This window comes from Oryctolagus cuniculus, chromosome 3, assembly GCF_964237555.1.
Source record: "Oryctolagus cuniculus chromosome 3, mOryCun1.1, whole genome shotgun sequence".
In the NCBI taxonomy this organism is placed as follows: Eukaryota; Metazoa; Chordata; class Mammalia; order Lagomorpha; family Leporidae; genus Oryctolagus; species Oryctolagus cuniculus.
Window position 1 is genome coordinate 51410250 of NC_091434.1, and position 14029 is coordinate 51424278.

General features: G+C 35.2%; 1 protein-coding gene and 1 long non-coding RNA gene across 2 annotated transcripts in view; one reads left to right on the top strand and one right to left on the bottom strand.

The window, feature by feature from the left end:
* COL3A1 (collagen type III alpha 1 chain) overlaps window positions 1-13555 on the bottom strand; it is a 41921-nt gene extending 28366 nt beyond the window's left edge. Inside the window, exons 1-4 of the mRNA XM_002712333.5 lie at window positions 13165-13555; window positions 1785-1987; window positions 1479-1529; window positions 965-1078 (exon numbers count right to left, since the gene is read on the bottom strand). Coding sequence (XP_002712379.1) covers window positions 965-1078; window positions 1479-1529; window positions 1785-1987; window positions 13165-13240 — 444 coding nt within the window. The 5' untranslated portion in view covers window positions 13241-13555. The remainder of the gene's footprint in view (window positions 1-964; window positions 1079-1478; window positions 1530-1784; window positions 1988-13164) is intronic.
* On the top strand, window positions 719-13356 carry LOC138848960 (uncharacterized). Its single transcript, XR_011387204.1, has 2 exons — window positions 719-4148; window positions 4385-13356. It is a non-coding gene; the product is annotated as an uncharacterized lncRNA (long non-coding RNA).
* Window positions 13556-14029: the final 474 nt, after the last annotated feature.

Here is a 14029-nt window from a genome sequence, read left to right on the forward strand (position 1 = left end):
ATAAAGGATCATAAGTTTAATGGATACCCCTAGAACTTGTTTCATCTTGAGTTCTAGGTGTAGAAATGTGTCCTATTTAATTACTAGGGTAAGAATTAGATGTTAGCCTTTACTTCTTATTGAAATGTCTTCTGAAAATCAATTTTTAAACCTATGCTTATTTGTGTATGTTTTCTAAATTCACCTATTCCATGAAGCAGAAATTTTGTCATGTTTATTTATTTGATTATTTGTTTCATTTGTAGAGTTAATTGGGTGCCATGCTGTAGGAAAGAATGCTTACAGTTAATATTTGTCTGAAACTTCCAAAGTTTACCATCAAAGTTAGAAGGGTAATAAGGTATGGCTGCTGCATTCTTAATTCCCTAGATTAATTCTTTGGGGAGTTGATAGCTCTCTTGGTTCTCAAACATAATTGAGTATGAGGGATCTTCAAAAACTTCATGGGAAATGCATATTGTCAAAAATTAAGCTTATGATGATAAAATAAATGAAAATATGCCATTGTAACAATTAAAAGGAAAAATAAAGAAGGAGGAGGGGGATGGGAGAGTAAGGGGAAAGGAGGGTGGTGGGGGGAAAGTACCACAATGCCCTAAATCTGTGTATATAAAATACATGAAATTTGTTCGCCATATAGATTTTTTAAAAATGGAATTCAAATTATTTTCATAACAATATAAATTTGTCTTTAATTCCACTTTCCATGTCATGTGCCTGCTGAGAAGTTAAGAAATGTTGGAAGGAATTAGCAGCAATAGCGTTAGCATTAAGGGGAAGCATGAATACGGACAAAGCACTTAGAACAATGCCTAACACACATTAATACTAATAAGGATTTGTTAAATAATAAAATTAGAGACAGATGTAAGGAATGACCATTGTGAGAAGTAATATAAACCACAGAAACAAGAAGAACTAAGATAGTTTTACAGAGGGATCTTTCAGTCCTGTAATTTATTACCTGAGTACCAGTAGGGCATGATTCACAGATTCCAGGGGGGCCAGGAGAACCAGGGGAGCCTGGTTGTCCTGGAATACCAGGGTCACCATTTCTCCCAGGAATACCAGGAGGGCCCTAAGAGAAGCAAAAGTAAAAGTAAACAAAACAGTGACAAATCTGGATGATTAAAAAGTCATGAGATTTTTGCTGCTCTGCAAATAGAAGTGATATATTTTCTTGGAAATCAATTTGTATTCAAACAATATGAGTAATTTAAGTGTAATGCATCTATTTATATATTGGTCTAGATTTTATTTTTTAAATTGATAACGGGATTGATGACATTATATGAATTTTGAGGCAGTTGCATCTTGAACAATCATATGGTGTCATTTTTCAAACATGCAGCACTAAAGAAAATGTATGAATGATGAGAATTAAGATCTGGAAAGCATGTGAAAAGGAAAAGAAAAGTCAACTAGAACTGGAACTACCATTAGCATTAACTTCAATCAACTGGAGAATATTTACTTACTGGATCTCCCTTAGGCCCTTGAGGTCCTAGGCCATCAACAGTGCGGGGAGTCTAAGGAATGAAAAAAATGCGGGTTAAACAAGACATCGAAAAACTTATCCACAAAATACCTGCCAATTTACATGTTTATTTCTTAACCCGGTTTATATCCAGTCACAAAGTTGCAATGTTCACTTTCTGCTTGTGATATCAACATGACCATTGGGCAGACCCAACTATCATTTCCTTTCAGACTCCCATGATATAGGAGCTATTTAGGTGTTTAAATATGAATGTTGAAGATATATAGTTTTTCTTTCAACTCACAGTTGTTTCAGGCGCTGGGCAAACTGCACAACATTCTCCAAATGGGATTTCTGGGTTGGGGCAGTCTAAATTTTCTTCATCACATATTACATCATCACAGAGAACATATCCTCCATCGCAGATGCATATTTGGCACGGTTCGGGTTTCCAGACATCTCTATCGGCATAGGACTGGCCAAGGTGAGTGCATCCTCCAGCAGGTGCTGGAAAAGAAGTAAAGGGTGTGATGTTTCAAAACCCTTCAGTAAAATGCGATTTTTGTTCTGCAGCAACACCTATTTACAATAGCCAAAGTAAAGATAGTTTGAACAATTTCTTCATTTAATGTATCATATTTTCCCTACCTAATTTCCAACTAGTAAGAGACCTGGGGACAGACATTTGATGCCATGGTTAAGACTCTCCTTGGGATGCCAAAATCCCCTATAGAGTTTCTCCATTTGAGTCCCAGCTTTGCTCCCAATTCCAGCTTCCTGCTAATGTGTACCTTAGGAGGCAACAATTGATGGGTCAAGTAGTTGGATTCCTGCCACCCAGATAGGAGATCTGGATTGAGTTCTGATTTCCTACTGAAGACCTGAACCAACCCTGGTTATTCTAGACTTTTGAGTAGTAAATCAGCAGATGGTAGACCTATCTGTCTTTGTTCTGACTCTCTCTCATCTCTCTGCCTTTCAAATAAACAAAATAAGTAAATTAAAATTTAAAAAAATCAAGTCTGTGTATTAACATAAAATTGGTAAAGCATTTTTGATTTTCATTAAGACTAACAGGTATTTTAATTGCATTTATATTAGGAATTTAACATCAATGTATAGCACACAAGCATTGAAACATTTATTTATTGATTATACAATTGAAAATAAAACTTATTACCCAGTTGCTATTCTTTGTTTTAACACTAGCGAGGAGCATTAACTAAAAAGATAATTTTGTCACTAACTCTGAATATTTTCTGGATTTTCTTAACCTTATTGAGAAATTCAGGAGCAAACTCAGCTAATCTTAGCAACATTAAACTCTTGCATATTTTCCTAGGGAAACTTTTAGCCAAGTTTATAGTATATAGAGAATGTCACAATAACTCTATTAGGCATTAGTAGGTCAAAATGATATGATGTAATATATTGCATATCTTACATGGATGTAAAGGAGTTTCCAAGTCACAGAGCAGGTGAGGGGGAGATTTTTTAAAACAAACTCTGGCAAGGAGTACATAAAAAATTATAGGGAAAAATATGAATCATGACTATGTATTTGTGGCTTAAAATGGTAAAAAATTTGCTTCAACCAAAATTTTAGGCTTGGTTCCTATTTATATTCAAGGTACTGAAATTTCAGAGGCTATTAAAAATGAATCAGCTAAGTGGTTGCCAAAATGAAACCTGGTTTTAATTTTTAAACATTAACTATGGATTGTGGCTAAATACAATATTAATTCTTGAGGATTACTGTGAAAGTTTGCCAATAATTGAGTAAATAAGTCATCCTTCTCTAAAAATTTGCAAAAATTTTTGTGAATAACATGATATATTCTTTGACTTTTTTGTGTGAGGGTGAAATTTTCATTTTCTCAAAGTTACAGTCTTTAAAATGTCTGTGGAATAAGATCTGGTTTGGAGGAAGCAGGAAGTTTAAAATGCACCTTTTCCTGCCTAGTAGCCAAGAAGTCTTCCAGTGGTCCTGAGGTTTTCCCATCTGGACACTACATATACCAAGGAAGAGCACATTTTTAATCATTGGTTCTCTATCTTCTCCTGGTCTGAGGTTAACAATAATTTAGTTTCATGATAAAGATTTTGGTTTAGAGATTTAACTGATTTAGTAAAGTGCACCAAAAAGGAAAAAATATCAGAGCCTATAGATTCTGCTGAGTACTGAAATTGGTTCCTTTTTTTTTTTTCATTTCCTCTAATGTGTGCAGATACATATTTAATGAATTGTGCAATACCTGTAACTCATTTCAAGAAATTTAAAAATCTGTTCTGATTTTGTATTATAGTTTCTCAATGTGGTCTTTAGCTAATCAAAGACAGTATTATTATCCAATTGTATTTTTTTTTTTTTTTTTGACAGGCAGAGTGGACAGTGAGAGAGAGAGACAGAGAGAAAGGTCTTCCTTTGCCGTTGGTTCACCCTCCAATGGCCGCCGCGACCGGCGCGCTGTGGTCGGTGCATCACGCTGATCTGAAGCCAGGAGCCAGGTGCTTCTCCTGGTCTCCCATGGGGTGCAGGGCCCAAGCACCTGGGCCATCCTCCACTGCACTCCCTGGCCACAGCAGAGGGCTGGCCTGGAAGAGGGGCAACCGGGACAGAATCTGGCGCCCCGACTGGGACTAGAACCCGGTGTGCCAGCGCCACAAGGTGGAGGATTAGCCTAGTGAGCCACGGCGCCGGCCTGAGAGTCATTCTTATTTCTATTTCTCTCTCCCTCTCTCTCCCTCTCTCTTTCTCACCATGCCAGAGTCCTGGCATGTTTTCCAACTTTAATATTATTGTCATAAATCCCACATTCTGTGCTATTTCCTGGGTTCATTCCTGTGTTCATGTTTGAACATTGGCTCCACTTCTAATTTCAGCTTCCTGCATTCCTCCGCTAGGCGGAGGATTAGCCTAGTGAGCCGCAGCGCCGGCCCCAATTGTAATTTTAAATAAGCAAAAAAGAATCTATTTGGAAAAGTTATTCTAGTTTCTCCTCAATGTTTGAAAGAGATAGTTGAGAACAGGGGGAATATCTATTTTCTAAGGAACATATCTTTATTCATTGTGGACATTAAAGGTGAATACCAAAATGCTTGCCTCCGTGCAAATAAAGTAGGCCTATTTTTAAAGGTGTTGTGGAAAATATGATGGTATTTTAAAAAGTTCATGGAAAATGCATATCATGAAAAAAGCTTAATGCTATAACGAGTACTCAAACAGTTTATTTCGCTTTGTGTTTCTATGGGGGTGCAAACTGTTGAAATCTTTACTTAATGTATACTAAACTGATCTTCTGTAAAAAAAAAAAAAAGAAGAAATTATCAATTCCCAACTTGACTCTCATTGGGATTAAACATGACAATAGGTCTGATCTGATTTCATCATCATTTAAAAAATTCTCTATTTTTCACTTTATGTTTGTGTGGGAGCAAACTGTTGAAATCTTTACTTAATGTATGCTAAACTGATCTTCTGTATATAAAGAGAATCGAAAATAGGTCCTCATGTGAATGGAAGGGGAGAGGGAGTGGGAAAGGGGAGGGATGCGGGTGGGAGAGACGATATGGGGGGGAAGCCATTGTAATCCATAAGCCGTACTTTGGAAATTTATATTCATTAAATAAAAGTTTTAAAAAAAGCCTAAAAAATAAATAAATAATTAAATAAATAAAAAAGAAAGAAAGAAAAAAGCTATGCAAGGATCTCAAAATTTTTGCACCAAAATAAAGTTACTTTTTATTTTCTGCAAAGTTTTTGAAGTACCATTAAGAACAACCTTTCTTTCATATTATGAACAGTAAAAATGTAAACAGATGTATGCACTAAGCTATTTGTATATATTAGAGCTAAAATCAACTGTTTTGCTGATGAGGTCTGAAAGTTTTGAGATGAAAGATTGCCCAGTAAAATCATTAGATCTTTGCATAGGTTTTCCCTTTTAATGTGAATCATTTTAAATCTTTCTTTAAATCAACTTTATATGAAATGCTCCAACAGGTCAGTTTCAGCTCAAGATTTTCCATTTTGTAATCTGAATTTGAAATCCTCTCTATGAAAAAATGACTAGATTGTGCTAATGATGTGTTCAACTTTTTGTCTCTGGAGAAGGATTACCTTTCTATAATTAATATGTTACATGACAAAAACTAGTTACTGAATGTAATGACAAAAGAAGACAAATGAGGATACCTGGAAAATAAATCAAAAATCTCATATTTAAAATATATTTCTTCCCTATCTCTTAAAATTCCTTGCAGTGAACATAAATCTTCTTTTCCCCACTATGTAATCATTCTTCTATGTTTATGTCTCGTTTGTGGGTTCTCATACTACGAAAAATGCATTATTTTCTATTTGCTCTGAAAACTATTAAATGAGCAGGTTGTAAATAAATTTGTTAGAATTACGTGAAGTTCAGTATTAACAAATATTGCTATTTAGCTATTGTTCCCAAATTTTCTTAGAAATCTTGTGTAGTATCCTTATTGAAATGCAGATGCCTCAACATATAATTTGAGTGACTTTTTTCTTCTGATTTGCACATGACAGTTAACATGGTGTATGTATGCTTTATTTTACATCAGAAAGTTCTAGGTAAAAGAGAAAAGATTGGATGGCTAAAACAATAAGAATTAGTGCAGTCTTGTTTGAAGCCATGCAATTTTATGTTCATTTGAAAGGAATGTAGCACTCCTGAAAAATCACTCCCTGTGGAAATTGATGGCTGAAGTCCAGTCCATTCTGATTTTCTACCTCAGTCACCTTTGCTGAAGACTGGAGTTTTGTGCAGCTTCCTCTTAGTTATTATTATACCCTAGACCAAATATGGTCAGCAAGAGGTTTGTCTGGAAGCTAAACCTCTCACACAGCTGTTTCATGGTTCTCTTAGTTTGAGTGAGTAGTTGTAGACAGTGAAATCCTGACAATGCCAAGGGAAAGGAATTTTGTTTTCAGGAGAAATAAAATGTTGTAGTTAACTGCAGCACTTACAAGTAGAATGGAAAATGGGATTCGGAAGTCAGTTATCTCATATTATTCCCTTATCTTCTTATATATCTATATTTAGAGCAATTTGGAAAAAATGAGTTAAAATGTTTTTGCAAAAATTATCTCATTTTACTACTAGGCAAATTATTTTTTTTCCATTCAATTGCTTCCTTTATTTGTTGTTATTTAGACTAAGATTCTCTGTTCTAATTTGTAATTAAGTTTCAACTATGCATTTCTTATCATTTGGTATTTCTATTCCTTATTACATAGCACATTTTTGAAATAAATATACCTGTGTGTACAACAGCAATACATAAGAGTAAACCATCTCCTTGCTGGGATCTAAGATATGAAACACAATGAAGTAGCACAGAATATAATCCATTTTCAGCTTCTTTTCCTTCCTAGGTATACTGTGAAACTTTAGAGAAATAAATCCAAGTGACGTAAGTTTATATTAGCATAAAGTTTACTTTTTGTTGTTCTTCTTTCCACTCTTTATTTTTAAATCATGCTGACTTGAAAGACTCCTACTGCTGACTAAAATATTTTGTAAATTATGCTTGTTTTACTGCCATTTTTAGTGTAAAAACATATTACCTAAAGCATCTAATAAAACTGTTAATTTAGCTTGAGTGACAAGCACTTTTCTTCCCTTTTTCTTTTTATTGAATTCTTATCTTGGCAAAGGTGTTTTTAATCTGGAAATCTAAAATCACAGATGTGCATTGCAAATTATCATGACATCATTTTCCATTACTTCAGAAAGTTGAATGCTTTATTAAGTGTGTGTATTTGGAATTAATATAGAATCCAATTAAAATATGTTTGGTTTGGCTCTTAAATGATATGATGTTTGAAAAATATGCATTTTTATTGAATATGTCTCTGCTAGTTAGGTATTTATCAGAATTTCTTAAAATATGTTATATAAATTAATAAAAACACCAAATTAAAATCTACAGACAATGTGAAGAGATAATTTTAATTTAAAAATACTGTTTGTATGGACAAAGTAGATTCTGTTGATCCTTGTCCCCACCAGAAGAAAAAAAGAAAGAAAACTTTATGACTCATTATTTCTGGATGTTCTCTGGTTTTATTTCTTCTCAACACACGATTTTAGGACTCCAATTAGAAATTTCTCTTAAGTTGATTATTGTTGTATAAAGCCAAAATAAAAATAGGGAATTGGAATATTTGAAGTATTTTGTACCCAACAACCAGCAATTGCATCCATACTATGATCTGACCAATTATAAGAACACTGAAAAATATATTCTAATAGTGGTAATGTTAAATTGTGTATTTTGACTACGAAAATTCTATATCCTCTTCCTTTTCAGCAAGACCTTTGATTTCTTCCTTGGAATAATTTATTGGCCAGTGTTGAGCTAGGGCTAGGCAGAGTTTGTATAGTTCCTCTTATGTTGAAGCTATTGCTAAAAATAGTTTGTAATATCTATTTTATTTAATCCTTTCAAAGACCCTTTGAGCTGAGTGCTGTGATAATCTTCATTTTGTAGGTGAAGAATCTGAAACAAATGCTAAATAATTTCCTCAAGGTTGCATGTTCAGAGGTAAAACTAAGATTTGAAACCAGAAGGGTTTTCTTCAAATCTGACATGCCTGACTACTGCATTCTGTTCCCTTTCTGCTGTTTCAAGGACTGGGACTAAAGAGCCCAGCTTCAAAGCTCTGACCCACATGGTCTCTAAGGTTCAAATCGGAGCCTGAAAATGGATCACAGTTCTCTGGAAAAAGCCCTTTCTATCTGGTCTCAAATCAGGAAGATACCATCTGGAGTTGACTTCCACTATTTATTGTCTCTTGACTTCATGGACAAGAGTTATATTGTCAAGGCCATCCTGATGACACGCAGACCACCAGCAGGATCAATGTGTGATTCAGAAACCCAGCATGCATCCTACTATGCACAGACAAGTAGGATTCCAACAATAACGATCACCAACAGATAAGGCTTCTGTATGCAATGCAAAAATATGTCTAAGATGACTCAGAAAGACAAAAATTTTCAGAAAAATTGGTTACTACACAGCATCCCAGCTTCATTAGTATCTCTCCCTGAATGAAGTTTGAGCATGCTATGTAACTCCAAAGCGTGCTTCTACAGTGCTGATTTACTTGAGAAATAGAGCTGCTGTCATCCTCCCCACCAGATACTACAGAAAGGAAAAGATTCAGGAAAATGCATTTGATGTTACTGAAGTAGTCATTTCTCAGGGCTAGCTTTCAAGGCAGCTTTTACTTTTAATATTTTCTGGATCATTTATTTTTGATTTTTGCATCTTCTGGACATGTTGACTTGGGCCTCCTTTGAACTTTTCATTTTGTTCATGGAGGTTACTTTTTAAATGGCGGTGCTCGACCCCAATGATGGAAAAAACAAGGATTTTTATTAGTTAATCTGAAAGGAATGCACTTGTACTGTGTTTTCATTAAGCACAGACAGAAATTCTAGTGGTTAATGTAACTCTCCAAACTGTAGCTGACAAACGATTTGTGTAAGAATAGCTATCTCACTTTTTCCATTGTCATCATGACATGAAACAGGCAAAGTTTCCCCTTTGAAAAGTCTGGGTTTTTTTTTTTTTTTTAAGTACGATATGAACTTTTTCTCTTTTGAGTGTGGAAAACAATGGAACTGAGCTATTTTTCCAGGGAAAGTTGCTTTACAAGAAACAGTCCACTGAGACATTTCCAGAAAGTTACTGTAGACCTGGAAACTTTTCAAATATTCCTCATGTCCAACAAAAGCAATAACATCTTTAATCTTTAAAGCTTTAATTCTTGGGCAATCCACTTTAATCATTGCAGGGTGGTGATTTCACTTGATGTTACAAAGCAGAGTAACTGAGCCACATGATCTGGAACACTGCATCAGAGCCTTGCCAATCTCAAGGGGACACCTAACAGTTTCGGTAGATGGCACTCTTCTCTGAGTGACAGTTCATGGTCTGGCAGAGAACTTTGGTATGCAACAGGGGCTTTCCTGAGGATTTACCTTCCAGTTTCAACTACAAACCACACAGACTCACAGCTCATGAAACAACAATTCAGGAATCAGAATTAGAAAGCATTTTTATCACTGTCTTTCCTTCTCTCCAAGAATGTTCTAGTGATGTTATTCTCTTCTCTAATACTATTGACATCTTTAATTCCAGAATTTAATCAGAATATTTATTTACTAAGGCCTTTAGATGCTGAATACTCTGGAGGTGGGAGTCGGGGTGGGGAACAAACAGGTGCCATGAAGTAAAAACACAAAATTTTGTATCAATAGTAATTTATTTTCTTCTGATGTATATGATCACAGACCTGATGATAATTTCTGGTTAAACCATAAACTTTTGAACCTCTTGTTTAAAAAATGGATTTATTAATTCAAAGTCAATTTTAAACAGAGAACTACGTATTTTTTCACCTGTAGGAATGTGTTAGCTCATATATGAGTATTTTTTGGGACAATATACAAGTTTTTGGTATCACTTCGATGACAAATGGGTATAAAAATAAGAAAATTCTGAATTTAATGTATGTTTTGTGTTTTCTAGATAGCTAGGATTTAACAGATTTTGGTTCTAGTCTTAACCTTGCCCTTTCCTGGTTTTGCTATCCCAATTAAGCACTGGGTCCATGTCAGATGACTGACACTGAGATGTGTGAACCAGTATGCCTTCTCTCCTCTTAAAGTACAGTTATTTCTAGCGACTTTATGGTGTTTGTTTTCTTTACTTCAGTGTGTTTAATTTCATAGGTAATACAAACCAGAAAACTTGAATGTTGGAAAATCGACTCTCATAACAAGTGATAGGGAACTGATTCTCTGTATCCATTTACAGTTTGAAGTTCTACAATGATACAAGGCTCATAGTTTATTTCAGTGGAATTGTCAGTGTAGCAAAATATGGAAGCTCAAATCTTAAAACACATTTACTTAAAGTTACCCTCCCTTTCCCAGTGAAGCAATGTTAGTTAGGAATATTGTCTGTACAACTGTATAACTAATAAACAGTGAGGAAAAAAATACTTATTTCAAGTAATGACAACATCAGTTTTTAAATGTTAAAACTATTTTTGAAAAGTTGCATGAAAAATATTGAAAATGACCAAAACAATGAAATTCATTTCTAAAATGACTTTCAATATTGTATGAATTATGTGTTTGACAACATCTTAACAATTAATTACTTAGGAAAGTAGTCTTTAATGTTTAAATTTCAAAATATAATATTTTAAAATCACGTTATTAAATACTGAATTCTGCTATGTAAGGTTAATGCTGGCATGGTTTTGCAAATAACTCTGTCATCCACTAGGTGGTGCATTTTTTAGCCTGAAATCTGGCGTGTTTCTACACTACAGGAAATATAAAACAGACCAGGTTTCTCCTTTGCTGGAATCAAACACAAGGATTAAGTACAACTTTCATGAATTTGTAAAAAGGCCAACATGCTTCGTGAATACATGTTTTATGCTCCAGAAAACTCCTGTTAGTAGACCACAAGCTAGTGTTCCTTAGTACTGTGCTGTTTCTGAGTTTATCTGGACATATAGGGGTACAAGAAACCCCTACCCGGGACAAGATTGTTTTTGTGGTGCTACATAACAGCCACCTCCTGTAATCTCCCCAGAGCTAATCCACCAGCAGAATTTTCTTCTAAAACGTATAGAGAACATAATATACATGTAAAACACCAAAGCTATTTTTAAAATCACAAACAAAATAATAAGCCAAACAAAATTCCTTTCATCTTCTTGAAAGTTTAAAATGTATTAGCAAAGTTTTGTAGCTCTTTATTATTTTTTTGTAGTTAAAGAGAAAAGGAAGAAGAAAAAGAATTTATGTGATGGCAAGATAATACAGTTATCAGACTTTTTTTTTTTCTCATAAGTTGAAATGAGAAGAAAAATAGCCATAGTGCTTATCTCTCATTGTGCTTGTCACCATTAGGAAACCACAAATGTTTTGTCAATCTTTGGAACAAAAACCAATGGTTTTTAACCTATTCAGTAAATAAGAACTCTGTGATTCCTCCCCAGCCTTGTTTCCCCCTTCCCCACCCAATCACCATCAACCCCTCCCCAGAAGTGAGAAGAATTTAAGAACTCAAAGAAGACTTTATTGGGGGTGTTGGGAGGTGCTTATCACTAAGCTTACCAAGGAAGGACCCAGAATTGCAATGGACATTAAAAGAAAGGAAAGGGGAGAGGGAAAGGAAGGGAAACAGGATTGCAAATTCAAGGAGAGGAAAGGCGAGGACTCAGGGGTGAGAGAAGGAAAATGGAGACATAAGAAGGACACGTGAGAGGGAGGGGGTGGTGGAGGAGGAGCCATGAGTAAGTAGAGATGGACTTGCTTAGGGATAGGAGAGGGTAAAGAGAGGAAATGGGGGGGGGGGGGTTGAAAGGAGCCAGAAGGGGTGGAGAGAAAAGGAGGGGCTGGGAAGAGAGGCGAGGGATAAGGGGGAGAGGAAACCAAGCAGACAAGGAATATGGGTGTTTCTCTTTTGTGATCATGGGCTGATTATAAGTAAAGAAACATCACTGGGCATTGCCCCTCACCAACTGACATAGATTACCTTTTTGGCACCACTGATATTTGAAATTATAAACAACAATAGCAAAAATCTCATTATCATAATACAACATGTTTGCAAAAATTACAGAAATGCAGTAGGTAAAAATACAAATTCTTGTCTAATAACTTCTGGCTAGCTTTAAATTTACCTCTTAAATATTTATACTGTGAAGGTGTGTATTTCAGTTTACCTGGTTTCCCTAACTGTGAAGAACATAGGAATTAAGAAACATTTTCACATAAAGAGACAAATGGTTTTGGGGCAATTAAACTATGAAATCCATTCTATGAACTCATCAGAACATAAATGAAATCAGTTTTTTGAAGTCAAACACTACTGATATGTTTTCCCTGCTTGTAGAAAAGCCAAAACATGCCTGTTGAAAAAAGTAATCTCTTCAGTAATGCAGACACAGTTGAAACGTGGAACATGCAGAACACAGTAAACCCTTAACAGTAAACTACTAGAAAAAGCTGGATTAATCATTGTAAGTGCTTGAAACAGAACAAGAAAAAGCAAGGGTGTTGGAACAGTTTTAGCAGTTTGAACTCATTAAAAGAAAGTTGGTAGACTTTACCTTGCTGCTGTTTCGCAGAAAAAGGTGAAATGATTCTACTAATGCATAGCGCCTAATATTAGAATGCTCTGAATGCATGCTATTTCTAACTATTATCTTCTTGGGAAAACAATGCCCAATATTCCAGCCTTACAAAGAATGCAGCATGCAGAGGAGGACATAAAATTATTACAAAAGACCAGTAACTTCCAGACAGCCTAGGAAAACATTCCAAGATGTTAACGGTCCAGGAGGGGAGACTTACAAAGCCTTTTAAAGAGTTTCCAATGCCTTTAATGTGAAAATAGTTAGTACAAGAAAAGCTTTATCTGAAACAACCCAAAACTTTCAAAAACACACAAGACATTATTCTTTTTAAACAAAGGTAAAACACACAATCACGGTGAACGTTTCGCAGTTGGAAATGTTAGAAGAAATTATTTTAGGAGGCTGCTTTCCCTCTTTGTATCTCTTTGTATGAAGTAAAAACAAAACCCCATAACATTTTCTGAAATCAGTAGCTACTTACCTTGTTGCGCCAAAATAACAGTGGGATGAAGCAGAGCAAGAAGTAACCAGGTTACCTTTTGCACAAAGCTCATCATGTCTAAATATCAGACATGAGACTCTTTGTGCAAAAAGGAGAAAAGAAAAGCAGTTCAAAGTAGCACCATCAGTTGTTCCCTGCCCTTCAGCACCGGGCCTGTCATAAAACTCAGCCACTGGGATTCCTTTGCTTTGGCCTTAAATAGGAAAAAGTTTGGCTTCCCTCACTTTCCAGCCCCTTTCTGAAATATGAGAGCGGCACCCATCCCCTTAGCAGTAAAAGAAATGATTAATATTTCTTTGCCCTTATAGAAGACACAAACCACAGAGTAAGAAAAATAGTACATCTGGAGTTTGTGTGCATGTACTGTGTGAGAGTTTTTTATTTATTTTAGTCTAATGCATGTTTGCATAACTTCAGAACACATACAGAATATTCTGTTTGTGTTTCACTACATGAGAATTAAATGTATGCATTTTTTATCTCCCTGTATCATATTAACAGCTTCACACTTTTGAGAAATTGTTTGATGCATATTTCTTGAATATGGCTAATTTTGCAAACCTTACTTTCCTGGATTTGTATACTGGGATTTTGCAGAACGCACCCTAACTCAATTTAAATAAGGAACAGTGAGAGATTAACCGAAAGAAAACCCCCTTACTCTCATCCATGAACCCCGAGGTCTGGAAGTTAAATTTTATGCTAAAGTCAAAACACTAAGTGTCTGATCTCTGTTCGAATGGCATCCTAAAAGTTAGATACTTATCTATAGCTGTTTCCATTCCTCAAAAATTTCTTTAGCAAGCCAAAGTGCTTTCTTGTGAAACTTCTAACTTTTATGCTG